The sequence below is a fragment of the Cyprinodon tularosa genome, unplaced genomic scaffold (genome assembly GCF_016077235.1).
Source record: "Cyprinodon tularosa strain WSP-4 unplaced genomic scaffold, ASM1607723v1 ctg190, whole genome shotgun sequence".
NCBI classification, from domain to species: Eukaryota; Metazoa; Chordata; class Actinopteri; order Cyprinodontiformes; family Cyprinodontidae; genus Cyprinodon; species Cyprinodon tularosa.
Window position 1 is genome coordinate 903554 of NW_024038679.1, and position 23353 is coordinate 926906.

The 23353-nt window shown below is 37.3% G+C and overlaps 1 protein-coding gene across 1 annotated transcript in view; it reads right to left on the bottom strand.

Annotated features, from left to right (window-relative positions):
* sorcs3 (sortilin related VPS10 domain containing receptor 3) overlaps positions 1–23353 on the bottom strand; it is a 409108-nt gene that overhangs the window by 11293 nt on the left and 374462 nt on the right. Inside the window, exons 20-22 of the mRNA XM_038283178.1 lie at positions 21274–21407; positions 17651–17774; positions 17201–17313 (exon numbers count right to left, since the gene is read on the bottom strand). Of these exons, the coding sequence (XP_038139106.1) occupies positions 17201–17313; positions 17651–17774; positions 21274–21407 (371 nt within the window). The remainder of the gene's footprint in view (positions 1–17200; positions 17314–17650; positions 17775–21273; positions 21408–23353) is intronic.

The window sequence follows — 23353 nt, forward strand, 5'->3', positions numbered from 1 at the left end:
AGAAATGTAGCTCTGCATTTTATCCCATCCCCTCGGGGAGCAGTGGGCAGCCATTGTGCAGCGCCTAGGGAGAAGTGTGGATCAGAGACCCAGAGTGGCAGTTTGTGTGGATCGAACTTGGTACTTGTACCCTTCTCAGAGGGTTCTGCTCTAACCCTAGACCAAAACTCCCCCAACTACAGTATAACTGTTTTTCAAACTGATTTTGGCTTTTTAGAGAAGGTACAACCTGTGCAATGCTATACTCCAAAACATAATAAAGTAAGTCATAAGGAAATACCTTGACTACCGAATAAGAACTGACCAAAAAAATCCCTGTATTGGCAAATAATAATAATAAAAAAAATTATTATATGAAATTAGATGATGCTGGTGAATATTCCTAGTCATCCAGGTCATAGTCATTCCTAAAAAGGAAAATTAAAAGCAATCCACTGAACTCCGTTTCCAAGTATGAAGATGTTTCGCTTACCATTCAGGAAGCTTTATCACTTCAAAATGTCAGGAATAGCAATGAGTACAAGGTATTAGATGATGGTGTAGTTCACTTATAGGATTGGTTCCAAGGTAGTTTGGAGTTTTTAAACAATTTCTATAAGTATTCAAATAGATTGATTCTATATAATTTAGAATAAATGGATCACTGTTTTGTTCCCCAAAAAAAACAAAACTTTGTTTGATTCCTCCATGCTTGCATTTTTTCTTCTTCTAATTAACTCTCTCATTAGATCTATTAGCAATGCTTTAAGTGCTTTTGTTCATGTGTTTGGTTTTCATCTTTGATCATATAATTGTCTTTTTTTGTTCTTGCCAATTTCTAGACAAAAGAAATGAAAAAGGACCTAATTGTGCTATATCAGTGGGACCCCTCTAGGGTCACGATCGGACTGGTGCCTTTATCCGGTAGTCTATGGGGTGGAACCGGGGTAAATCATGGACAGGTCGCCAGTCTATTGCTGGGCAACACAGAGACGCACAAGGATGCACACACACTCACTCCTGAGGACAATGTGGAGAAGCTAATTAACCTAACAGTCAGGATCTTTGGACTGTGTGAGGAAGCTGGAGTACCCAGAAAGAACCCATGCATGAAGAAGATGATGTGAAAGTATCTCAAAAAAATATATATCAGGTAATAATTTTTTTTTTTAATGGTTTGATCTGAAAACATTTAGAGCACTTTTACGTGAGACTTTTCTTTTAACATTATTTTCCCCTTTCTGATCACTTTTTTTCTTGAATTTAATAAAAACACAAAAATGACTTTATAGACAACAGGTAACAGAAAGTGTCTGTTTCAAAGCTCTAGAACTAGATTTTAGTTCAGAAAAAAAAAAAGAAATATTGGAAAATTTGTTTGAAAGACAGAGAAAAAGCGCTTCAGCTGCAAAGCAGAGGAAGATTGTGTAAAAGATTGCTGCGTAACTGTATGTGAAGTCCACAATGGCATGCTGTTTTTGACATTTAATAAAAGCACTTTCCTCTCTGTTGTTCCATTTGTAGATCCCTTAAAATAGGATTTTTCCTGGCCAAACTTACACTCCTAGATTGAACTGTAATAGCAGATTTTCTAACTTACATTTTTGCAGAAGAAAGTTGATTAAAAAAAAGTAAAAAAAACAAAACACAATGTACTAGTAAGAATTTGGATTTATATACCGGTACCTAGAAATGTTTACACATTGCCAGTGGCCATTTTGAAATTTATCAGATTGACTAAATATGGATTTATGATATCTGAAAAAGGTTTCTTTCTGATCAAAATAACACAAATTATGGCCAGTAACAATCGGAATTTGATCTGAAGTAAATTTCTAGACATCCGTAATTTTTTATTTCAGAAATAAATAAAGTCATTTTGTTTAAAGTGTTAACTTTGTATGTATTTACAGTATGGCAACATAAACAACTATTCAGAGAAAATGATAAATATCAAAATGGCCTGCCATAGCTTTGTAACCACAGTAACATTTCAGGGAAAATCTAGTATATTGCTTAAATGAACGTGTATCAACGTATAGCATTCTATTTTTGTGCAATCTCACGGGGGAGAAACACAACCACTCAGCAGGCGAAGATGAAGTATAAAAAGTTGTTCAAACAGGTAGGACCTGTGCATCATCTCATGGGGTTCCTCCTCATTTTGATTCTGTCTTTTAGATTACACTATAGATAAGTTGCTGTTTGACTGTGCATTTTTTTCTATAATGCTGTTATCCAACATCAATGTTTTTTCACTGATATCAAGTTTATTAAATATCTTTATCTGAGTAATGCTACTAATATTGGGATGGATAAGGTTGTGGATGCCGGCCTTGTTGTGGATGTATGTGATGGAGGTGAAACAATAGCGCTTTTAAAGATAACTTTCTAGACATTGAGGTCATCAATACGCAGTCTGAGAACCCTCTACCTGTAAATTGTTAATTCTCCGTGAATTAATGCTGCTCATTAATCAGATTCTTGACATATGTTTGTGTTTTAACATCTAATGTGTCTAACTGACCTGGCTACTAATTATCTTTTCATTGTCAGCACTGTTCACTTTCTGCCTCATAATCAGCAATGAGTTTAAATGGTCTCCCACTTTGTGACTAAATTGCCATCACTCCAAATCTCTTTAATTGCTGATAAGACTACGCAGGCTAGACAAGTTAGACTTACCTGATCTACTGATAGCGACCCATTATTTTCCGAATGTGTAATCGGAAGAGTCTCTGGTCTTTGCAGGATTTTATACCCATGAGACCAGAATTCAGTGATTTAATGGGGTGATAAAATACTTGTTATTTTTCTTCTTAAAATGCGGTGCAACTGTATTATTCAGAGTAAAAAGTGAAAACCTGCTGCTCTATTTCAAAATCCCATCAATCAAGTCCTAAAATTAAATCAAAACAATTGTGCTATGTGTTTGTCTTTCCCAGTGTCTGAGCTTTGCATACTGTTTTTCTTTTTTCTTTCTTTTTTTCCTTTCTTCTCTGTAGGGTTCTTTTTTATTAGTTTCCACTATTCTCTTCAAATATTGGACAACTTTGAGCCTAAGAAATAATTTCTAATTTAAAGTAGAGTTGAGCTGACAGACCTATTTTACAAACACAGTCTGGAAATCCTGAATCCTGGAAATAATGGCTTCAAACGGCATAACCTACACAATGAGAATCAGAGCTAAAATACAGTCGGGTTTCTTCTCCTTCAACATGTTTGCTCTTCAAAAGATTTCCGAACATATTGATTCTTAATAATTAAAAACATGCAGCTCTGTCTTGCACATCCAGGTTTATTACAGTGTGTGCAGAATTATTAGGGAAAAGAGTATTTCGACCACATCATCCTTCTCATACATGTTGTCCTACTCCAAGCTGTATAGGCTTGAAAGCCAACTACCAATTAAGTAAATCAGGTGGTGTCCATCTCTGTAATGAGAAGGGGTGTAGCCTAATGACATCAACACCCTATATAAGGTGTGCTTTATTCTTAGGCAACTTCATGTCCTTTGGCAAAATGGGTCAGAAAAGAAATTTGACAGACTCTGAAAAGTCAAAAATGGTGATGTCTTTCAGAGGGGTGCAGCAGTTTGGAAATTCCCAAGCTTTTGAAGCGGGATCGCAGCACAATCAAGCGGTTAATGGCAAATAGCCAACAGGGGCGCAAGAAGCGTGTTGAAAAAAGAAGACTCAAAATAACTCCCCATGAATTAAGAAGGGTCAAGCGTGAAGCTGCCACGAAGCCATTAGCTACCAGTTGCGCCATATTTCAGAGCTGCAACATGTCTGGAGTGTCGAGAAGCACGAGGTGCTCAATACTCAGGGACCTGGCCAAGGTAAGGAAAGGCGAAAAAAGGCCACCTTTGAACAAGAAACACAAGACAAAACGTCAAGATTGGACCAAGAAATATCTAAAGACTGATTTCTCCAAGGTGTTTTGGTCTGATGAAATGAGAGTGAGTCTTGATGGGCCAGATGGATGGATGGGCAGCAGGCTGGATCAGTAAAGGGCAGCAAGTTCCTTATCGACTCAGACGCCAGCAGGGTGGAGGTGGGGTACTGGTATCAGAATCAGAAATACTTTAATAATCCCAGAGGGAAATTACTTTTGTTACACGCTCCAGTTACAGTTTTACATAATATATACACACATCCAACTATACAATATAATAAAGATAAAAAATAAGAATAAAAAGAGATAAAATATATATACACATATAGGTCTTCTGTACAGTATATATATATGTAAGTATATCTATGCATATGTAAAAACTAAATCCAAATAAAGTGAAAAGTCCAATTAAAGTGATAAATCCAAGTAAAGTGATATGTAGCGTGCAAAAATAGTGCATGAATGTCAATTGTGGGGGGCTGAATCACTTGAGGGAGGCGTTTTATAGATATATAGACCACAGGTAGGAATGATTTCCTGTGGCGCTCTGTGGTGCATCTGGGTAGGAGGAGTCTTCTGCTGAAGGATCTCGTCTGCTTGACCAGTGTGGCTGGTATCATCAATGATGAGCTTGTGGGACCTTTTCAGGTTGATGATGGGAGTCAAGATCAACTCCCAGACCTACTTCCAGTTTCTGGAAAACACCTTCTACAAACAGTGGTACAAGAAGAAGTCGCTGTCATTCAAGAAAAACATGATATTCATGTAGGACAATGCTCCGTCACACACATCAAAATACACCACAGCATGGCTGGCCAGAAAAAGTCTAAAAGGAGAAAAAATAATGACATGGCCCCCTTGTTCACCTTATCTGAACCCCATCAGGAACATGTGGTCCTTCATGAAATGTGAGATCTACAGGGAGGGAAAACAGTCCACCTCTCTGAATAGTGTCTGGGAGGCTGTGGTGGCTGCTGCCGCAATGTGGATCACAAACACATCAAGACACTGACAGAATCTATGGATGGAAGGCTTTAGAGCATCATGGGGAAGAAAGGTGGCTATATTTGTCACTGATTTATTTCTTTTTTTTAGTTTTTGAATGTCGCAAATGTTTATTTCTGAATTTTGAGCTGTTATATTGGTTTACCTGGTGAAAATAAACAAGTGAGATGGGTATATATTTGTTTTTTATTACGTTGCCTAATAATTCTGCACAGTAATATTTACATACACACACAGACATCCTCATAAAATGACCAGATCTAAAAAAAAAAAAAAAAGCATCAACTTCCAAAAATATGAAACTTATATTAAGGAGTCTTTTGGGTTGATAACACAATTGTGGCCAAATAACAAGTTGTATTGATCCTCAAAAATACAACTTGCCCAATAATTCTGCACATAGTGTAAATGTAAAAGAGAATCCTTGCAAAATGAAAGAGTTTTAATCATTATTTAATGTTTTTCCTTGTATTTCATGGAATATAATGTGATTTAAATTCAAATCACAAGTTTCTGTCCAACAATAAATAACAAAGATCTAGACTGAGCCTAAAGATTGACAATCAAGAGTGAATGTTTTTTGTGTTTGTTTCCAAAGTCAGGTTTCATGAAGCCCTTAACTTTTAACAAGTTTACAGAGTCAATGGGTGACACAACCTGTGTGGCAATCATTCCTAATTTTACAGCCTGCCATGTTTTATGTCGTCTCTGCAGCCTGGGTGGACAATACGGCCCGTAGAGCCAAAGTACATCAATTATCAAGCCCAGGAATCACTATTGGAGCACCAAAGCGTTGGACAAATGATAGCCACGGGCATGTCTTGCAATGAGAAAAGAAGTAGTGAAGGGAGTGATAAAGTGAATCAATGACAAAAAAGGCAACGGGCCGTGAAAACAAAATCAATGCCCTTCAACCATGTTTACACTCTGTGCAATCAGTCATTAGTTTAAACATATGGTGGGTTCATCTGAAGGGCTTTCTTCTTTGATGCACAGCAAATTTAGAGCTGGATCCAAAGATTGGTGGAGAGAAGGAAGAAGAGATGGGATCCAACCTGTGGACAAGATAATCTACTGCAGGAAAAACACAACTTAGTTTTAAATATTTTAAATTTATTGGATTTTTAGAGATCTGAAAAATGACTTCACAATCATCAATAAATGTAAATTTTAGCTTTTACATGAAATATATAAAAAACAAAGCATCATTAGACTAAGTAGTTTGAACATATTATGCTAATTCAATGTGTTGAGTTATTGTAAAATATTTGTGTTTGTTAAACTCATTCAACTCAAACCTTTGGATCAGTCTGAAGTATTTGTTATTAATTAAGCACAGCTTAAAAAAACTAAGAAAATTAAACTTAAAGTAATAGCCATTCAAAATTTCCCCACTTTCCTTGATGGACCCTTGGCTGGTCCCATGCGATTCCTTTTTTAAACATCAATCTTGGCACTAAAATATTCTTCCTGTCATGATTTGAGGACATTAAGAGAGAAGCACCTTCTCCTGGTCAGTATAAAAATACATGCACACCCAGGAGGAGGAGGGGGGTGGCTTCAGTGGCTGGGAGTTGGCTGCCATTCGGCTGCAGTTTGACTGGGAAGGGCCATTTTGAATGGCTGCTCCTGTAACTGTAATAAGGAAGTACTTTTGCTGCTTTTAAACTAAGACCCCACTGGCTGGTTAACAGGTGTAGTTTGCTCTGAAACACCATGAGTGAGGTTACTGTTGGTTTTCATGGGAAGTGCTAAATGTTTCTGTCTTGATTATTAAATGTTGAAATATTACTGTTGTAAAAATTGTATGATTATTTAACAATTATTCTAATAGTTGTTTGGTGTTAAATCTCAGGAATATAAACAGTAGATCTGGTATACAAGTTTTAGTTGGATGTCCAAGGTTAAGGCTCATGTCTGATTGTAGCTGCAGGAGACCCCAGAGACCATTACCAGAGCAGAGTGACTCTACATGGTTGGACTCAGGTCATAGATCTCAGATCATGATTCGATCATCACGCTCTAGTAGTGTACTACTACAGTAGGCTTTAAATAGAACAATAAACCAGCAAGGTGTTTATTTTTCCACTACTACCAGCTCATGCTGTTATCTAATCACCTTACCTTTTTATTTGTATTTATCAAGGACAACGAAGGTCTATTATTCGGTTTAACAGTTTTTTTTTTTATTATTTACAATTCTGCTGATATCTATTAACAGCAGGAACAGAACTTCTTAATACATAAAGGTCCCGAAAATGTGATCCAAAGTCTGCCTACTTGTTAACTTGACCCAATCCCCGTTGTTCTTCCTAAACTGACCTACTGCCTGAATAGGGTTGCCAACCGTCCCCTGAAAAATTTAATTGTTACGTATTTAGAAATAAAAGTTCCTGTCCAGTATTCAGTGGAAAAGGAACACACTTTGTCCTGTATTACTCTTAGAGTAAAAAAAATTATCAGTCAAAAGCTAATGGAAAATGAAGAACACAACATATATGACAACATATATGTAACGATCCAGAATCCCCTCATCCCATTGGTCGAGCCAAGTGCTGCTCACAGAGAAGATAGCGGGAGACAACAGAGCAGTGTGGGGGACGAACGGAGTAATTTAAATGCTGAGGCTGCTTTTGGGGCTCCGAGGAAATACAATTGGAAAAAGTAGACTATTGCCACATAATGTGTCATTGAGCTTATGATTGATTTTTTCTGTTTTACAACTGTAGCTTACAGTCATTGCATTAAAGGCACAAACATGTTTACAAGTTTGCACAAGTTTGCTGTTGCACCAAAAATTTACTCTATTTAATAATAGTTTAATATAAATTTTTACATTTTGAAGTTAAGCAGGACAGTCTTATGTTTAAGATACTTATTTTATTCAGCAAAGTTTGTTATTTTGTATTAAAGTGAATTACTGGATAATAATTTGTTATCCATGTGTTCATGTCACTCACAAATATGCATCTAATTAAATGCAGATTCGAGTCAAGCATTAAAAAAATAATTTAACACACAAAGAAGGGCTAAAAAAAAAAATCACGCCAGGAGGGGTGAAGGCAATCAGGTCAGCTGGCATGCTCATGAGGGGTCCCTTTTTTTCAGGGAGCTAGCAACCCTGTGGCTGAACCACATACTCTGCTCTAAACCATGTACTAAACCCGAGCCACATGGGCAACGTCTTAAGCCCGGGTCACACTGGCTTCAATCTCCAGTTAGATATTTCAGTCTCTAAAGCTAAAAGCTAAAAACAGAAATTAGGAAAATAAAAAAAATATAGAATCTGAAAAAAATAAAATATATATAGTGTGCTAAAAAAAAATTTAAACATCATAAACGTCAAATTTTACTCTCAAAATCTTTTTTTTCATTTACAAAAGTTACAAAACGTATTTTTGTTTTTTTACCAATTTCAATTGACAAAACACAAAAATATTGATGAAATAATGAGACAAAAGTCACTCCATATTTATCCAAATAAAAAGTAGCTTCTAACAGATCACTCAGTTTGTAATGACTATGAGTTTTACTCTTTAATTGATTTACTGAAGTAATTGAACTTATGAGTGACAATCTATTTGTTCCACCTGCACATCTGTTCATAAATGTCTAGGATCCAGCTTGATAGTGCTTTTCAATGCCTTTAGGCCGGCAGCAGTAAGAGGCCTCACTAGACTGATGGGTTGCATTAACCTTGGAGTGAAGATGTGGGGGAGTGGCAACACCGCAGACTGTGTGAGGCTGAGCTGTGAGAAATGTTGATGGAAATTGTGAGGGAGGCAGCTGCAGACAGGGAGATTGGAATGAAAATCTTTATTACTTAAAATGTGATCAGGACCAGGAGTGGTACCGCAACGAGCCCAGGTGAAGAGTGCAAAGTCTTTACTTTAAAGACTTCAGTGGATGAAGATAAGTTGATAACATCTCCATTTAATAGAGGCTGGCTTTAATTGTGGTTTTTTTTTTCATGTTTTAAAGATATTTTCTCTGCTGAAGCTCTACCAGCCTCTGAGGGAAGCTGGGGAGCTCAACCAGAACAAAATGGAGGAAAAATACACCTCTGTCAACACTTGGACAATATGTTTGCCTGGAAATGAACCCGCTGTCAGTTGCTCTCGTATAAACAGATCTGCTCAGATAGAGAGGAGCTGATATCAAACTGTGACAGGATATTGTCAGAGGATAAAAAGCAAACAAAAGCAACAATTCAGCCACCAGTGTAGTTAAATAAAAAAAGCATTTTTACCCACTGTTTTCTTCTAATATTTCCCTGCAACATGCTCTAAAGATATTATATAATGTAGAAAATAATAAGAAGGAAACATGAAAACCAAGCACACATTTTATGGTTCCTTTTGTAATTCATTGTTTTTCTCTTTACTAACCTGTATAAAAGCCAAAATAGCTCCAGCATATTAGTTAATATCCATCATTATCTGGATTCCAGTCTGAAAAAATAATCCAAAAAAGCTTTTTCCCCACTTTGTGTTTAGTAATTAGTTCCCATTCTTTTCATTCTGGCTTTAATGATACTCAGACATGAAGAGTGTTAGTTGACCAATTCTCTATCACTTTGGGAACATGTCAGATCTACAGCCAGCCAGTCCAGGAGCCATTTTGACCTCTGTCTTTGGCGTTTATCAATCTGTGTACTTGTGCATTCTCACGTGCCCGTGAAACGTCGTCAGCCTCAGCCCTAGTACTGTTCCAATTCACAAGAACAATAGGACCGAGAACAGACAAAGTCCCCGGATGTTGTTCTTGCCCCTCCCTCTTTACCCAGCATGCATCAGAGCAGACTTGTCTGTTCTCAAGATTGACAGCTGTCCCAGCATGCATCACAGAGCTCACAGTATTAAGTTCAAAGATCTCTTATCTGTTGCCTTTGTTCTATAAAAGTAAGTTGAGGCGAGATCTTTATACTTTTAATCTTCACTATATGGCCCATTTACTGATATAGTGAGTCATTTAAAAAAAAAAAGTGCAGATGTTGAGAGGACCGTGGAAACCAGCGGACCTCTGAGGCTAATGGCAGCCAGGGCTAATGTTAGCAAATCTGCAGCAGCCCTCTCGCCAGGTTTTATTTTGTTATATTTCCTAAAACTATAATTTGATTTGTGTTTATCTGATGGTTAATAATCATTCCCCCACTAAATAAAAAAGTCATAATTTATTATTATCTAGACCGGAGGTCTTCAACAGGGGGATCTCGACCCCTAGGGGTTCCACGGAGGTACTGCATGGGGGTCATGAAAGTATATATATTCCCCCCTGTAATTTTCCCACTAATTGAAATGTCTTTAAATCCACATTAACATGAATTCAACACACTGTATTAAAAAGATAAATGGAGGCAGAAGATGTCTTTCAGTCATCAATGCACACATTCAGCGACACACAGGAGCTCTTTCAAGCTGGGCACCGTTGCATTCACAACACCTGTCCCATCAACCAGGAATCAGAAATACTTTAATAATCCCAGGGAGAAATTACTTTCATTACATGACTCCATCTGTAATAGAGTGACTATAGGACCAGTTTGATATAGCCTAACATAATTTCATACAATATATATAATTAGGGGGTCCACGCTCCATCTCGCCATCAGTCTGGGGGTCCTTGGCCTGGAAAATGTTAAAGACCCCTGATCTAGAGATTATCAATTACAGGGGGTGAAATGCAGCTTCACACTAGCTTTGAATATGGTGACGTTATCAGTATTTTTCTGTTCTAATGGACCCAGACTTATTCTGCATGCTCCCGTTCTCCCTGTGTCATAATTTCCTGTGTTCTTTTCAAGAGCTTGGTGAGACCACGAGTACGGACTCGTGGTCTTGTGAATTGAGAAACTGATTTTTTTTTTGTGTGAAAAAATCCTGAACGTCCCTGGAAAACATGAAACCAGCTAAACTTGTTTTGAAAACCTGTGCTTGATTTTCCTTCCTCAATGTTACAACCTGGAATGAACTTCACCGACGCCTCAGATTGGTCTGTTGATAGACTGATACATCAGATGATATTTTTGGGCAATGTTTGCGTTTTCTTCTTGTGTTTGCATTGTCTGATACGTGGATGTGTTCACTGATTCCTTACTGCATTAAGCACTGATGCTTTGAAATCACATGCAATACATGCATTTCTGTTTTCCCCATCTGCTCTTCATTGTTAATGTTTTATTTGTTATTAAAGGCTTATACTTTGTTTGATCTTGGATTTTGTAATATTTGTCATCATTGTGTCAATTTCATCATGTAAATAGAGGAAGAGACAGCAAGATCTGCTTTTGGGAGTCAATGCAAACAACTGGTTTTCCTAAGATAAAAACTTTGAAACAATTTGATTGTATGATCTGGTGAACTGTAAAGTGCCTTGAGATGACATGTGTTGTGAATTGGCCCTATAGAAATAAACTGAATGGAATTGAATTGAATTAAAAAACGGGCACCCCGAAAAAATCAGCATCACATATGTTAGATCAGTTAAACTGATGTCAAAATAATCGGCATTGGCTTTAAAAAACGTCTATCAGTCGATCATAGTAGAACTGATCCTGGATACATGCGCTGGTTGCTGACTAAGTGATAGATGCTCTTTTTTTCCTTTTGTCCAATTTCCGTTGCACAGAGATCTAAAATTCTGATCCATTAGTCCACAGTATACATCTTCCTGTTTCATCCTAGGTGCCTCAAAGCACGGAGACTAGTTTCTGAAGTTTTGAGTGTAACCTTTTATAATAACCCTTTTCCAAAACTTCTACACATCTACAGCCAACTTCTTTTAAATCAAGTCAGCAATAAATGCAGGTTCGTAAGAGATTTTAAAGAACAGGAAAAAAATATTTTGAAACCATTTTTTATCATTATTTCAGCTCTGCAGAACTTTCGTTATGTGTCATAATGTAAAAACCTAACTCTAGCCTACTGTCGCTTTTAAACTATGTATGCACCTTGTTAAATGCCAAAAATAACCCAGCAGAGTTAGAATAAAGTTTCCTGTATTAAACCCTGGATTCTCATTCACATTTCAGGCACCATAATGAGATACCTGTAAAGCAGCACAACAAACCACAGATGTTGGCGCTTTGAACTTAGTCAAGTGTAGGTGGGAAATGTAATGTGCAGAAGCAGGAAAGATAGATCTGACAAGATAGAATGTGACAGCAAACCTTGTGCAGGGAAGGGATTTCTTTTCAAATGTCTAATCCTGCAAGCACAGCTTTTTCATGGTCTACAAGTTCTTATTATGGTTTGTAGATTAGCTCAAGATAAAATGCTTCTTGGTATTTTAAGGAGTCATTTTTGTGTGTATTTATTTAACTGCTAAGATTAATCAAAGTGTTTTTTACTCAAACATAATTTAAATCTGTTAATTGAAAGGTCCTTGAAAATTATTGTGCAATGATTTTAAATATTTCAACAAGAATGGTTACCAGAAAATACTTAAATATTATTTCCATTGTGTTTCTAGGGTACGGCTCAACTGTGACCGATTTTCCGCCCTAACCATTATATAGGGCACTATATAGTGGTTACAGCATTTTAGATGCGTGTCCGAATGTCTAGTGGATAAAAAAGTAGTGGACTCGACTCAGCATTCCGGGATTTGTAGTCACAGCGGCTTGCTGTTGGGTAGCGAAAGTGGCAACAAATAACAAAGATGCCGCAAGCACCATGGAGCAAAAAGTAGTGATTATCTGTCCGAACGGTCAGTTAACTGAGTTCACTGTAAAATCAACTATATATTCCCTGTTGTGAATAGTTACTGAGAGATTTAGTGGTTTTAAGGCTAGGCTGAAAGCTTTTCTTTTTGTTAAAGCTTATAGTTGGTGGCACACGTTCTCCTAAGCTATCCCTACAGTAATGCTCCTATAGGCTTAGACTGCTGGAGGACATAGGGACTACTTTTCATCATTCTGCTTTATTTTGCTCTATTCTCCAATTCTTTAGTATGTGTTGTTTCAAACTATAAATGTATGCTTCCTCTGCTTTTTTTGTCATAGACGAGAAGAGAGGTAAATGGAGCACCTTTAAAAAAACAAAAGATAAATGAGCAGAATGACAGCTTGTAAACATTGACGGGGGGTCGTCCTGAATTAATAAAATGTGACTGGATAAGGTGATCCTTTCATTGATAAAGTAAAGGTCTGATTCGCAATAGGAAACGTTCTGAGCTTTGTCAACATTTACTTTGTTCAGAATATCTTTTATATTTACTAAACATCAGATTTAAAGTGCAAGTAAAACAATTCTTATTAGGAAACAGAACAAAATGCAGCACAGGGATGGTTTAGGTGAGAAGGTGAGAAACAGAGAGATAGAGACATCATAAGACAATGATAAGATAAAAAAAAGTCTTTGTAAAGCTCTGACAACTGCATCAAAAAAGGCTCATTCCAACAAATGTTTCAGATTTACCTGTCAACCTTTACTGTGAAGCTTAGGGCTTGTTATGACTATTTTTGCTAATTGTCAGTTGGGAACATAGACTTTTAGGCTTTAGGTGTGTTTTTATCTATTTAGTTTGGACGTATGAAAGTGTTAATGATGAAACTAAATGAAGGGGTCAGTGACAGAGAAACTGTGGATGAGACAAGAACCCCTAAACAGAGATGGAGAGATGATGGAGCGATAATTACCTGCTCAAATGTGCTTTTCTTCTTTTCAGCTTGTAGCTCTGAATGAATATAGTTCATCTTTAGTTTGTCTGTCTTGTCTTTGGCTAAATATAGCATTTCCTTAGAATAGCCGAGTTTGATAATGAAAAAAAAAACATTAAGATGATACTATGTTGATCCCAAATTCTAAAAACAAGTTCTAAAGGGTGTCTGAATCAAAGAAAATTATTTTACTTGTTAAGTATCTTGTGAATTGTCAAGATGTCGTACTCCTAAGCTTTTAACATTTTAATGAGGGGATTGTGATTATATGATGCCAGTTTTAGAATAGCAGCAGATGATGGAAAAGAGATGTGGAAAACAGGGAGACTGATGGAAGAATAAATCAAAGAGGTTCAAAAAAGAAGATATTTCAGGAGGAAGGGGAGGAGGAAGATAATCAAGAAGACTGTAATGAATGATTGATTGATTTTATTGATCTCACAGTGGAGAAATTTACTCATTACGCTCAAATAGTCAAAAAGAAGAAGAAGGTGCGAAAGGAAGAAAATGTGCATGGGGGTATATACAGTATATAGTGTGACCACATATATATGACAGCTGGATGATTTTTACTTCTCTTTGCTTTTTTCCTTATAACCTACTCTTAAGAAATGCTGTCTACAACGAGGAGGAGAGAATTCCTCCTTCATGTTTTTAAAATATGAATAAACATGTATAAAAATAAACCTTAACCCACCCAGTTCTTTCATTTCATCTTGTTAACATGAACATTCTTTAAATCCAAAGAAACATTGACACTGAAAGCCGTAGTTGGGGTTTGAACCGACAACCTTCCATTTGCAGGGCAAACTCCTGCATCTGACACTAACATTGTTGAAACATTCAGCTTAAACAGAGCTGCTGTTAAGAATTTTCATTGTATGTCCGGTATAAAATTGTCAGTTAATGACAGACGTGTGTTGCACGAATTTAGAGAACGTTTCTCAATTCACTAGAGCGCGAGTACGGACTCGTTTCCTCACCAAGTATGTCAACTGGAACAGAAGCGTACTGATGACATCACACGCTCGGCTCGTCTTGAGCTGCATTTCACCTCCTGTTATTAATAGTCTCTAGATGATAATAAATTCTGATTTTTTTCATTTAGTGGGGGTATTACAATGAACACTGAGCTAAAACCAAATAAAACAAGAATATGGCCATCAGAGGCAGCGGTCCTTCACACATGGCTATGCAGAGAGTGGGCTGCTGCAGACGGGCTGCAGTCAGACCTGGTCCGCTGGCTGCGGTCCTCTCAACATTGAAGCTTTTACGCAATAAATCAGTAAATGGGCCATATAGTGATGCTTAAAAGTATAATTCCCTGATTGTATAGTTCTCACCTAAAGTGATCTCAAAACATACTTTTATGACAACAGCAAGAAAAAAAGAGAACTTTTAACTTAATACTCTGAGCTCTGGTAGCGTTAACCTGGAGGCTGCTGCTGCCGCAGTGCATGCTGGGACAGCTGTCAATCTCAAGAACGGAGAAATCTGCTCTGATGCATGCTGGGTAAAGAGGGAGGGGCAAGGGAGAACTTTGTCCGTTCTCGGTCTGCTGTTCTTGCGAATTGGAACAGTACTAGGGCTGAGGCTGATGTTTCAGAAGTACATGGAGGATGCTGAAGTTTAATGAGTACATGAGAACGCACAAGTACACATATTGAGAAACGGACGGAATTTAACTCTTCAAGAGAACAGCCTGAAGATGCTTTGCTAACATTATGAGCCCCAACCAGGAAGAAAACAGTACTTCCTTAAGAGGCAGGATTTACTGAATCCTACTGCTATGCGTTTAACTTTTTAACGAGTTGCTGGTCAGATGTATTCGGTTCCACACTCAAATTGACAAAAGTTGTCTGTATTTAGCATGCATGTGCCAAATTGGAAGAATTCTGTTTGTGGAGACGAAAAGAAAGAAAAAACAAAAACTTAAACTTGACCTAACTTAACCTTTAGAGAATCCAAAAAAGCATGCAAACCTGATCAACAGAAAACAGGAAAAGTTGCGTCTCCCACCTGCATCTTAGAATCGTGATTTGCATCTCGGATACATAGAAAATACCTAATGCGTTGGTTTAAAACATGAATGTGATTTAGGGAGTTATCATGGTAGCTGTTGCGGCGAACGCCCCCTTTTGTTTACATCAGCTGTTTAAGCGTGAGCGCGCAGTTTACCTGCGTGCAATCAATCAGTCAATCAAAAGGTGAGACAAACTTCCTAGTTCAAGCAGAGGATCGCAGCATGAAAATAAAAAGCCCCAGTTTACTCGGGCAGTGGAAGAAGCTGTGCAAAATTTGTATTAAGGAAGCAAAGGACTGAACAGACAGCCGGTAAGCTTGCATTTAATTCTGTTGTGAAAAGAATGTATGCGCCGCGCTGATGAGGCGTTGAGACGTGCGGGAAATGTTTGTTCGTACTGTTAAGCTTATAAATACTCACACGGTGCGTCATGAAAGTTTTGCCTTGTAAGTCTTGCTTGCTTGCTTTATTTGGCTGGAGAAATGCTGGTGTAACTTTTTTCAGTGATTTAACGTTGCGGTTGAACAATCCAAATTGTGTTTGTGAAACTGTTGCACGGGGAAATTTTTGCATATTTCTTCTGTGTGTGATTAAAATAGACTTCTAACAGTTAAAATGAAATTTCATAGTCTACGTTATACATATTTAAAACAAACTAAAAATCACTCACTGGTTATTTATTATTGCTATTTAAGAATTGATGTAATCTATGGAGTTAAATAACCTGCATAAATCGCTTCCGTTAAAATGCTTGAATACGTTTTTTGATGCATTTTTTATGATAATTAAAAACTAAATGGTCTTAATTTAAAGTTAAAAACATAGTCTATTTTCATAAATATATTTAATGTTGCATTTCTCAGAACTATTACAATTTGCTAGATGGTAAATGCTTTGTTTGGTTTCATTTCTTTCAAAGGTTTTTCACCTGCTTTATTAAATGATTCTGTAAACCTGTAAACAACACAAGAAGAAGAATAAAAAAGGAAAAAATGAAATAACAGTTTGGTCATTGAGTGGAATCCAGTTTAATGTTCAGCTTAATACAACCCTTCAAGTGTGGGAATAGCACAGCAAAAAATCAAATCACTTGACAGTAGCTCATCAGATCGCTAGGAATCATAAATATCCCTCCTCCAGCCCCCACCTGCTACTGTAATGCTCAATCTGCTCCTAAGACGGCTTCAAGCATCGCCATCAAATGCATTCAGCTATTCATGAACGGTGAATGGGGAGATGAGAAGCACTTAACAATGATAGGCCTCCTACTCACAGACACACTCATAGAACTCCTACGTCAGCCACACACACACATGGTGTGACAGGGACAGGAAGCGTTGGGTCTCCACCAAAACCCACGTGTTCCCAGTTCTGGGATCATTTTATCAGAGACTTTAGAAATTAAGGAACCGGAGTCGTTATGAAGCCATCAAGGGAGAAGGAAGGCAGAGGCGTCCTCACACCTGTCTGATGATGAATCACAGGGTGGCCCAGGGGTGTTTGCTCATTGCATCGCTGAGTATTGGGCAGGAGAGGGGTTTGGGAGATAATTGTAAAGGAGCAAGCTGAGACTGAGAGAAGGACTTATCGCAGAGACAGACGAAAGGAAGATGGAAGTCAAAATGAAAATCACTCACTTGTAGCAGAGCCTTCTTAATTACTCTCCCCACATCCTGCCTCCACTCGGGTATGTCGGGGTTGAACTCGTCCAAGTTCGGAGAGAAAGATAAAAGCAGAGACTTGAAGAATTCTGCGGGGGAGAGTCGGGGAAGAATCAGCCATTAATTCTCAGTGATCGGGGGCCATTATTCTCGAGGAGATCTGCCAAATGTCATTCTGCTCCAGTCCAGCTCCCAGGTAGTTAACGTTTGATAAAAAGACCAAGCTTCCTTATATCCCTTCCACTTATTGGCTCAGAGTAGCAGGTGAATCAGAACATATCTTACTGTAATTTCAATATGAAATAAAGACATAATTTTTCTGTTTCAGAAAAAGTTCTTGTTTTAAACAAACACGCAGATTAGACTACTAAAATAAACACACATCACAGCCTTTTCTCTTTGGCCATGCTTGGGACAGAAACTGACCTTTGACTGCTATGGTCTTGGTGTCCTGTAGGATGGTGTCACCTGCTGCTACTTGGACTGTGATGGTCTGCATTCCTTCACTCCTAAAGGTGTATGAGATACTTCCATCCAGGGTGATCACCGGCTGGAAGCACAGAGTCAAAGTGAAGAAAAAATCTGACGTTTCTTTGGACAAATCAAATAAAAAAGTTCCTTAAACAGTTTTGATATTCAACATGTTTTGGTTTTGTCACATTTTGTCACAAAATGTCTGTTGATGCGTTTTATGGGAGTGAAAAAATGTTACGTGGTAAGAAAGATTTTTAATAATTAGTTAAAATGTCAATTATATATATATATATATATATATATATATACACTCACCGGCCACTGTATTAGGTACACCTGTCCAACTGCTCGTTAACACTTAATTTCTAAGCAGCCAATCACATGGCGGCAACTCAGTGCATCTAGGCATGTAGACATGGTCAAGACAATCTCCTGCAGTTCAAACCGAGCATCAGTATGGGGAAGAAAGGTGATTTGAGTGACTTTGAACGTGGCATGTTTGTTGGTGCCAGAAGGGCTGGTCAGAAACTGCTGATCTACTGGGATTTTCACGCACAACCATCTCTAGGGTTTACAGAGAATGGTCCGAAAAAGAAAAAACATCCAGTGAGCGGCAGTTCTGTGGGCGGAAATGCCTTGTTGATGCCAGAGGTCAGAGGAGAATGGCCAGACTGGTTCGAGCTGATAGAAGGGCAACAGTGACTCAAATAACCACCCGTTACAACCAAGGTGGGCAGAAGAGCATCTCTGAACGCACAGTACGTCGAACTTTGAGGCAGATGGGCTACAGCAGCAGAAGACCACACCGGGTGCCACTCCTTTCAGCTAAGAACAGGAAACCGAGGCTACAATTTGCAAAAGCTCATCGAAATTGGACAATAGAAGATTGGGAAAACGTTGCCTGGTCTGATGAGTCTCGATTTCTGCTGCGACTTTCGGATGGTAGGGTCAGAATTTGGCGTCTACAACATGAAAGCATGGATCCATCCTGCATGTATCAACGGTTCAGGCTGGTGGTGGTGGTGTCATGGTGTGGGGAATATTTTCTTGGCACTCTTTGGGCCCCTTGGTACCAATTGTGCATCGTTGCAACGCCACAGCCTACCTGAGTATTGTTGCTGACCATGTTCATCCCTTTATGACCACAATGTACCCAACTTCTGATGGCTACTTTCAGCAGGATAATGCGCCATGTCATAAAGCTGGAATCATCTCAGACTGGTTTCTTGAACATGACAATGAGTTCACTGTACTCAAATGGCCTCCACAGTCACCAGATCTCAATCCAATAGAGCATCTTTGGGATGTGGTGGAACGGGAGATTCGCATCATGGATGTGCAGCCGACAAATCTGCGGCAACTGTGTGATGCCATCATGTCAATATGGACCAAACTCCCTGAGGAATGCTTCCAGCACCTTGTTGAATCTATGCCACGAAGAATTGAGGCAGTTCTGAAGGCAAAAGGGGGTCCAACCCGTTTCTAGCATGGGGTACCTAATAAAGTGGCCGGTGAGTGTGTATATATATATATATATTCATATTCACTATAGCAGCTGCAAGTCATTTAAGGTATGTATATCTAGAGTTCACAAATTTATAGTTAATTTTGTTCCATTATTGTTGCAAGCAAAAAAAGAAATGTGTAGAAGATAAAGATAAAAAAAAGACAAACCAGAGATGACTTAAAAAAAAAAAATCTATTTAATAATAATAATCGAACTTTATTGATCTCACACTGGAGAAATTTACCTCTGCATTTAACCCATCCAGTGGGCTGCCACTGTGTGGTGCCGAGGAGCAGTGTGGGGTAAAGGGTCTTTGCTCAGGGACCCAGAGTGGCAGTGTGTGGGAGTGGAGCTTGAAGTCAGAACCTCAGGATTCCAAGCTCTATGCCCTAACCATTAGGCTGCCACTCCCCTTTTTCTCCTTTGCGATGCATTTTTGTTTGCCTGGATTGATGTTAACAACTTTTTTTTTACTCAATGTAAACAACAAGAGCGTTTGAATTGGATTCGAAATAGGGATGAACAATTAATCTTGATTAATCGACTATTGAAATAATCGCCAACGGATTTAGCAATTGATTAATCATGAACTGGAGGATAGAGACTCTAAAATGTGCCTTTAGCTCACAAAGCAACCCGCTTAGAGCAGTAACTATATAAAGGTTGCAAAAAATATATTAACAGTTTGCATCCTTTGGATATTAGATTATTAATCAATTAATTGAAAAAATAATTCAGAGATTAACCAATTTGTAAAATAATGGATAGTTGCAGCCCTAGTTTGAAGTGTAGAGAATGTGATCCATGTAGCCCAATTTGAAAAGGATAAAATTCATAAAATAAAATCTAAAAAGATACAAAGAAATACCAATAATTTGAAAGTAGAAAATATCCTGAAAAATGTTGGGAAAAAAGTTTCCAAAAAATGGAATGTAAAGAAAATGAAATATGCTAAAAAAAAAAAAAAAATGAAAAATAACCTCTCAGCAAAACAGCATTCGTTTTATTTAAACGTTTTACAATATTTAATTTTAGGGTTTCCATTTTTTATAAAAAAAAATTCCATTAACAAAATGTTTTTTTTTGCTAGCTACACTGCAAAAAAGGAAAAATCTATACAAGTTTAATAAACTTGAATTCAGCATTTTGGTCTTATTACACTTGTTTTTCAATGTATTTTCTTAGTAAGACTGAATATTGTTAAGATTTTTTGACTTGTTTTAAGAAAATTAATCTTTTTAATCCTAACTAGATAAGGGGGGGGGGGGGGTATTTTGCTTAATTCTGTGACATTTCTGCTAAAATATTTATAAAAAAAAACGTTTTGAATGTATTTTTCCCATACATTCACTACACCTAAATAATGAAATTAATTCTAGCTAAGAAAAACAGACTAGCTTTAAGCCTTTAAATGAACTGGTATTAAGTACATTTGCCTTGTTTTTAAGCCTGTTGTATGCTTGTTTTGAGCAATAATTGGTTAGAGGACATTTAATTCTAAGCAATAATGACTAATAAATGAGAATACATTGCATAAAATAAGAGAAAAAATCTTAACGAGTAAAAGAAAAAATAGATTTTTATACTTGATTTAAGTTTTTTTGGATGCTTACTACTTAGATATTATGTTCTTGTTTTAAGAAATCTTACCAAGTCTCATTTGCTTGCTGCACTGGCAGATTATTTTGCTAAAAATAAGCAATAATTCACTCAAAACACTATATTTTTTTTCTTATTTTTTAGGAGGCATTTTTAGTTGTGTAAAATAATATAACAAAATTCACTCCATACTCTCGGTCTGAGGTTAATTTATTCAAACTTCTTATGCTAAGTTATTGGATTGATCAGAGTCCTTTGAGTTTTTATGACTAACAACAACAGACCACACAGAGTCCAGCAAAAATCTGACCATGTCTGCAGGTCTTTACATGTTAAAATGGTTCTTTTTTGATATTCTGTCAGGTTGATGCAAACATTTTATCTCACTCTGGCCGAACTATTGCTTCTCCGATGTAGCCTAGTAAGAGAAAAAAAAAGGAATAAAAACATGTCGCCTCAGACGAGTTACCTCTGTGTTGTTACCAAGCCACCAGAAGTAGGTGACAGTGCGTGATTGGCTGGGCAGCACCACTGCTGTGATGTTCACCTCCTTGTTTCTGATAACCACAAAGGGAGCAAGAAGCTGGACATGCTCTACTGCACCTGTAAGAAAACCCAAAGAAAACAGCTGATTTCATTCAAAGGCGTATATCGGGTCAACACTGAGGGTGAGTTTCTTATTCAGACTCAGAACGCTCAGAGTCAGATCACAGATCCTAAACATTTGGGGTTGTGAAGGTTATTCCAGGAGACTAAACACTTCAAATCCCAGCACTTTGATTTGACAGGTAGCTTTTTCTACTTCTCTTTCCCTGACTAAAGATCGGCACCTGAGGTGAAACCATGAATTATCCAGGAGTGTGTTGGCTCTGTAGTAAACCGTCAAATCATCCAGGTTGTTTTTCTTTATCTTGTCAGGATCATTCTGGGATATGATCTGCCCTATGCCCCCCCATCCTGAGTACAGCATAAATAAGTCAGGGAAATGGATGGATGCAAACCTTTTTAGAGCAATTATACAAAGTCCCAGAGAAGATTACCTCATAGACAGGAGGACTCAGGCTAGATTCACCTGAAGTGATGGATGGGACTTTTAACCTTTTTATGGCAACAAATATTACAGCAATCTGAATTCAAACAAAAAACAAACATTTAATCCCAATTTAAACAAAACACAGTGTATGCAAAAAAAAGGCACCAACAATAAATGAAATATTGCTAAGAAATAAACTACTCATTAAAATTATCACTTTTTAAGTCAATTTACTTCGTTTAGCTGTTTATTCTATTGTGAAACCGATTTCACCATTGCTTTAAGTAAAAAAAAATATTAGTAAATAAAGTCTAGCTGCGTCATTTATTCAATAAACTCACTGCGGATCCAGACATTTGAATTGAGAAAGCTTCCTGGAGAGGTGGCGAAACGTCTTCAAATCTTGAAAACCAAGTCCAGTGGATATTTTTTGAATTTTTACGGAATTCAATAAAGTTCTTCCACGCCCCCCTGCAACCACGCAGTTCCACCTCTAGATGGCGCATCCCCCCAGTTTGAATCATTAATGAATCAGCCAATGCATGTATGTATATGATACCAATACAACAACAACAAAATCAACCTGCTGACGTATTGGTCTATCTCTAATTTTGTTTTTAAGTAATTCACGGGAAGCAGGTGTAAACATGTCAATCTTAATAAATTATTAGATTAGATTTAGCTATATATTTAGTCAATCTGCTGTCTGGCCAGTTAAGAACAATACAATACCCTTAACATGCATTCAGTAGCCACATTGATCCATATACTCCAAATACTTTAAGCTAGTCAGTGATTATGTGCTGAGGTCTCCTCAGAGCAAAGTTGGACATATTGGGACAATCGTAACACTTAGTCACACATCTGACTATACAATGAAATTTCTGATTCTCACAATGATGATTAAAGGCATTTTATCTAGTAGCTTTAAAGCCTGACTATGGAGTGATTTCAGAGGGTTTAATGCTGAGGGATTAACATGGGGCTAAATAGAGGTACAATAATTCATATGTGAATATAATTCTTCAGCCTCATAAGTGAGCATATTTCTCATGAGCCTCAAGAACTGACAGATTTTATTTCACAGTATTCCACATTTTGCAACATTTTACATCTTAAACAGTACAGATGTATTTGAATATGTCCACAGTATCAATTTCTTTCACAAAACTATTGGTGATAGACTTTCTTTTTCTAGATTTGGTTAAGTACAACTCAGTTTTTTTTTTCTTAAATGTTAGGATAAGGTAAGCCATTTTGCCATATTTTCCAATACAGTGTCATCAGCGAACATTTGTACGTCACTCACTGAAGGGAAATCATTAATATAGATCATTACAGATTCTCTCATGCTGAATGAGGGTAAACTGGTAACTTATTTTATTAACTAAAGAACACGTTGGCCTAAATATGTTGTATTTTTCCTACTAATTTATATTTATTGTTTTTGATACATTAAAAAAGTAATAATTATTTAAAAAAAAATTGTATTTCTTATGTTTTTTTTCTTTTTTTT